General features: G+C 35.2%; 1 protein-coding gene across 7 annotated transcripts in view; it reads right to left on the reverse strand.

Annotated features, from left to right (window-relative positions):
- LOC125654287 (early endosome antigen 1-like) overlaps positions 1 to 5,261 on the reverse strand; it is a 57,077-nt gene extending 51,816 nt beyond the window's left edge. For 6 of the 7 annotated variants that reach the window (XR_008796818.1, XM_056143889.1, XM_056143886.1 and 3 more), the window contains exons 1-5: positions 5,114 to 5,251; positions 3,642 to 3,668; positions 1,211 to 1,261; positions 838 to 936; positions 195 to 301 (exon numbers count right to left, since the gene is read on the reverse strand). Coding sequence is in view for 6 of the 7 variants with exons in the window: in XM_056143889.1 (XP_055999864.1) it covers positions 195 to 301; positions 838 to 936; positions 1,211 to 1,261; positions 3,642 to 3,668; positions 5,114 to 5,152 (323 nt within the window). In the remaining variant the exon portion in view is untranslated. Of the gene's footprint in view, positions 1 to 194; positions 302 to 837; positions 937 to 1,210; positions 1,262 to 3,641; positions 3,669 to 5,113 lie in introns of all 7 variants that reach the window. The other variant, XM_056143891.1, reaches the window with a different exon arrangement.
- Between the last annotated feature and the right edge of the window lie 739 nt (positions 5,262 to 6,000).

Genomic DNA, 6,000 nt, shown 5'->3' on the forward strand with positions numbered 1-6,000 from the left:
TACTTGTAAAGAAAAAGGTCATGATTACCAATCACGAGTTGGTTGTCATCTTTGATTGACTGTAATATTTTAACGACAAGCAGCATTGCTCTAATATTTTGAGGGATTCTCTATAGTTCACACTTTAGCACTAAAATACTTAAGGACTTTGTTTTATGAAATGTTACTCCTCTGCGGTGTTTCTCACTTGGTACCTGTTTTCTGATGTCACTGCCTTCTCATCATGAGTGGAATCAAAGTGAGCCTGGAGCTCTTCAGGAGATGGTAAAGATTTCTTGCAAATTGGACATAAAAATCCCTCCTGCAAAATTATATCTTACAACTCAGAATTGTTTTTAATCTTTAACACGACACATTTCATTCTGTATATACAGCCTTATTTTCATAGCAATTTTATTTTTGCTATTTTTCACTTCAAGCAAAAACTGAAATCAAAACTGCAATGAATATAAACTATTCATATTAACATTTCTGTTGTTATGCATAACATGTGTGAATCTAAAACTGTGTGAAAACAGATTAATACCCCACCCCCTTAAAAATATGATTACCTGAATGCTACCACAAACAAATATATTGCTGTATAGTATACAATATTCAAGTATGTCATTTAACATGTGAAATTTAAATTGCTATACAAAAGCTGATTGAAAAATAATGATTTGCACCTGCTAAAAACAATAATTATTGTTTGCAAAAATAATAAACATATTATGTACTTTATAATATATTGATTTCATTGGATGTTCAATTAGTGAGATATCTGATTTCAAAGATAATGTGTATATCATTATTCAAGTTGCACATCACACAAAAATAGATTTGACTGAGTTGTACCCCTTGACTTTGTTTGCTTTCATCGTGAGCCTCCTCAAAGTGTTCCTGTAATCCTTCAGGCGACTGGAGAGATATCATACAAATCGGACAGACAAAACCCTGTAGAACAACATTGAGATCATCATCATGATCATATTCTGTGCTGACTGATGAAAATGAAAAATATTTTTTTCCAAGCAATGAAATCTTAGTTTCAAAATAATATAATATTACATATATAAAGACTGTCAATTTGTTGTTTAACAGAATATATTCTGACTTTTCTAAAATACAATGTACAATGTTTGTTCAAATCAAGGAATAGAATTTTTAAAAATATTAAAATATTTCTGCATCTTGGTTAGAAATTGAATATTTTTGAAATTGTCCCTACTTGTGCTTCATCAGTGTGGGTGGGAACTCTCTGAGGAGTGGCCTGTGGGGACTGAAACATAAATCAGGTACTTTTATCACCTAATGAAACAAAACCTAATAATCTCATACAAAAACTATCATAATAAAATATGGTAATGAATTTTTGATTGGGAAAACCTCATATATACAATTATATCATTATGTAACATTCTAATGTAAAACTAAAAATATTAAAATCACATAGACAAGTTAAACATATACAATTGCTGTAGTGCATGTGAAGTGAAGAAGTGCACAGGAGGACTTGCATGTTAAACAAAGATTTTAATATGCATTTAATACATGTAATTATTTCAGTGAAATTTGTTTCTTCCTTGAGAATTACACAGTACTTTATCTAAATTCTTGCATGCTTACATTCCAAACATTCATCATAAGTATCGATGACAGGCCCCAGGTCCACAAAACATAGGCACGATCAAATTTTAGTAATTCAAAGTTTCACTTTTTCCACTATTTGTTCCTTTTACAAAAGTTGGAATAGGGCCATAAGTGAGATGTCATCAAACACCATGTTTTACGGCCTCAGAATCTGAACACATCTCACTGATTGTAATTAACACTGCATTATAGTTCCTGTTCTTTTTCTAACAAAGTTTTACTATAACTGTATTTTATGTTTTATCTACATCCTATTCCAGTAAAGGATAAATGAAATTTGGATCAGTGTTGCAAATAAACAATCAAATATTTGTATGATCTTGGAGAGCCATTTTTTTTTTTCAATCATCAGAGAAACAAGAGGCCCATGGGCCACCTCGCTCACCTGAGTCACCTTGGCCCATTATTAAAAGATTTTCCCTATATATTCGCATGTAAAACTTTTATTCCTATTGTGGCCCCAACCTACCACCAAGGGCCATGATATTTATTATTATCATTTTATTCATTTATAAAGCGCAAAATTACTTATAGTTTTTTTTGTGGTATTTACAAACTTGAATCTGAACTATGTCAGGAAGCATTCATGTAAATGTAAATTTCTTGGGCCCAATGGTTCTTGAGAAGAAGATTTTTAAAGATCTTCTCTATATATTTGTATGCAAAACTTTGATCCCCTATTGAGGGCCCCATCCTACCCCTGGGGGGCATGATTTTAACAAACTGGAATCTGCACTATGTCCATCTTCACAAGTCAAGGGTTATTGATTCGTTACCTCACACTAACCCTTGACATCAGTTGCTATTTAAAAGTTGGGCTCGAGAAGAAGGATGACGCAATACGCTAAAATTAATCAGCCAATGGGATTTCTTGTTTCAGATGAAAGTTTGGTAAGGGAATGAACAGAAAGTAAAAAATGGCGTCCGTTGACGAAAAGATATGTGAAAAATATCAAATCGATCATTTGACTGAAAACCAAAAGCTTTCGATATCATGTATCAGAGAAGGAAAAGATGTTTTTATTGGGACTAAAACCGGCAGTGGTAAATCGCTATCTTACGAAGTTGTTCCATTATTTTGGACAATTTGTTTAATTTATTAAAACATAGTCGACAAACGTACTTCGACAATCCGTCATTTTCATTCGGCTCATACCCCGAACCCTCGTCTAATTGTTTCTTCAAGCAAAACGAACTCCCGAAAATCAATCGACGGTATCTGTCTTGTACTAATTGGTCACAAATTCTACACCATAATGCCGTCGCCATGCGTGTTTACTGTTTAGTTTTGTTTTCGATCGACTATAAAAGCCGTTGTCTGATTGGTTTGCAGCTTCAGGCTGCAAACCAATCATATTGCTTCTTCTCGAGCCCAACTTTTAAATAGCGACTGATGTCAAGGGTTAGTGCAAGGTAACGAATCAATAACCCTTGACTTGTGAAGATGCACTATGTCAGAAAGCTTTCTTGTAAATTTCAGCTCTTCTGGCTCAGTGGTTCTTGAGAGGAAGATTTTTAAATGACCCCACCCTATTTTTGCGATTATCTCCCCTTTGAAGGGGACATGGCCCTTCATTTGTACAAACTTGAAAGCCCTTCACCCAAGGATGCTTTTGCTAAGTTTGGTAGAAATTGTGCTTAGTGGTTCTGGGGAAGAAGTAAAAAATGTGAAAAATTTACAGACGAACGGATGGACAGACGACGGACAACAGGCGATCAGAAATGCTCACTTGAGCTTTCAGCTCAGGTGAGCAAAAAGCACTAGTAGGCATGCAGATGTGTGTCTGACATGACACGTACTCAATGAACATTGAAACACATGTACATGGTGTAAGGTAATAAAGCATATTGCACATTTAGGTATAAACAAAAGTTCACATATTTTCAGAAAAGTGGCTGTGCATGACAAGTTGACTAGAAGTCATGCTTGAAGGAACAAGCAACATCAAATGGTTTGATGCCAATGATATAAAAAAAAATTCTGAATTTTCTGAGTATATCTGCAATACCTTGGAATCACCATTTTCTGCTGAAACCTGATAAAAAAATGTTATTCTAAGAGACTCGATCATCATAGTCACAATTCTATGTCAAATGCTGTGAAAGACCCACAAGGGTGCTCACAGCTCTACCGTCCGACTAACCTAGATGTAAGCAGCTGCACATTGATCCAACTCTTAACTTATGTCATTCCCCCAATGCTCTCAACATGAACCAATCTGTCCTGACAAAATCTTTATCATCATACCTCAACAGGTCCAGCACAATCTCTTTATTAAGCTATATAGCTTTATATTTAGCTATTTGAAATAGCTTGACTAAGCTAGTTTAGATTGAATTAGACTGAATCATTTCTTAAGTGCAGTGGTATAGTCAATAAACTTGCATGATAATTTTTGAATGTGTTTATACTTAGCACAACACTGTTCTAATTAGAGTTCATACACTATCCTATATGCATTGAAACATTAATACCTGATGGCCAATCCATTATTCTGTTGATCCTCTTTTACTTTTATTCTATTCTGAAGATTGGATAGAATATAGAATAAAAGTAAATCTGTTGCTTAACAACTTAATAATCCTAAATATTTGACAATTGTAAATCAAAATTCTTCCTAAGGTTTAAGAATTATTTTTTGTTTACAATGTGTTGTATGGACTTCATGGATAAGATATGTTCACTTAGTGAAATTCGATTTTTATGTGTTTAAAAATGAATTTGAAGAAAGATTTGAGATAGTTAAATGAAGCTATTTCAAATAGCTATATAAAGCTATATAGGCCTAGCTAAATATAAAAATTGTGCTGGACCTGCATAAATATAGAATAGACGGTGTCAGATTTTAATAAGACCAAAATTTTGTGATGCGCTCCTGTGCTCTGATTCTACAGAGTTATATATATATTCAATAACAAATATGTTACATATTTGTTCTTTTATTTTTCAATTCATTTACAGTCATGCAGTTACAGCTTGCATTGCTTTAAAAATGCATAGAGTCGTGTTGCAAGATATTATGCGTCTTTGCTTGTCTCAACGGTCACACCATAAAACATATTATTTATAACTATGGTTCTGTAGTAAATTATAGGAGAAAGGGAAAAAAATCTGGCTGAACCGGGAATCAAACCCGGGATCCCTGCATTACTAGTCGGGTGCTCTAACCACTGAGCTACCCAGGTCGATACCCACGGTCCGTATGACCCTAATTACTACAGTTCATATGACCTTTGGTGTCATACAAGATTGCAACACATGGAGGCATTTCAGAAAATAGTTTTAGAACATTTATGATCACAGGCTGCACATACATTCCACTAATCAGAGTCATCAGTCGGTATTCTCTGTCGTGTAGGAATCAGAAACTAACTTTACACTACCCATGACACTCCCCCCGACAAACTGAGGCAGAGCAATACTTGTTCGATTAATTACCAAGGATCATATACTCAACAAACAACATCGCAAGTAACATACCTTTTCACTCTCCTTCCTGTTTAACAACCTTTTAAACATTTTAGCTTGTATCTTCCACGGAAGCTGACTTACATACTGTGATAGTCTGTCACTGACTATGTGACTCGGTTTACTTTTCCCGGAAGTTGACTGTTAACTGGTTCTCTACAAACTCGCATTCGAGTGGCTTCGGTCGATTTCTTTACAATTTAGCGAGAAGTCCCGAAATGCGTGGAAGGTAGTCAGATGTTTCGGCCCTAAAACATTTCAGCCCAAACGTTTCGGACCAGATGTTTCGGCCCCAAAGCTGGACACTTCAGCCTAACATTTTGAGACATTTCGGCCCTATTTCTTTTTGTTTTATGCCCGCGACACTTCAGCTCACCCCCCCCTTATTTCACAAACGGGGTACAGGGACAAATATGAATCCTCTTGAAATCACTCCTTGAAGTCATTTCATAAAGATGCCGACACGTTTCGGCAATTTATACATCGTTTGAATTACACCCCTTGCAAGTAGCAAGAAGATTCTTATCTTTATTTATTTATTATTTTCCACAATTCGGAAGACAAGTCCCTGTGTAACGGGGTACGTTTAAAGAAAAGAACATTGACACTTCAGCCCAGGAACACTTTTGTTCATTTTTTTAATAATGGTATTTGGTTTTATTGTTTTTTTTTTTTCATTTCATCATTTGATAACCCGATTGTGTTGCATGTACCTGCTTAGAACCGGTGTTACATAGTAGCCTTTCCCCACAGTAGCTCTCATCCCCGGAAAATTGGCTACTATACTGTAGTACTTAGCCCATTCCCCTAGGGGGAGAGGTTGTCACATGTGTATATTAGTAGATCTTCTCTCACAACAGGGTTATATCCCACTCAGGTTTTCGGTTTTGATTTTAGAA

This window comes from Ostrea edulis, chromosome 7 (genome assembly GCF_947568905.1).
Source record: "Ostrea edulis chromosome 7, xbOstEdul1.1, whole genome shotgun sequence".
Classification (NCBI taxonomy): Eukaryota; Metazoa; Mollusca; class Bivalvia; order Ostreida; family Ostreidae; genus Ostrea; species Ostrea edulis.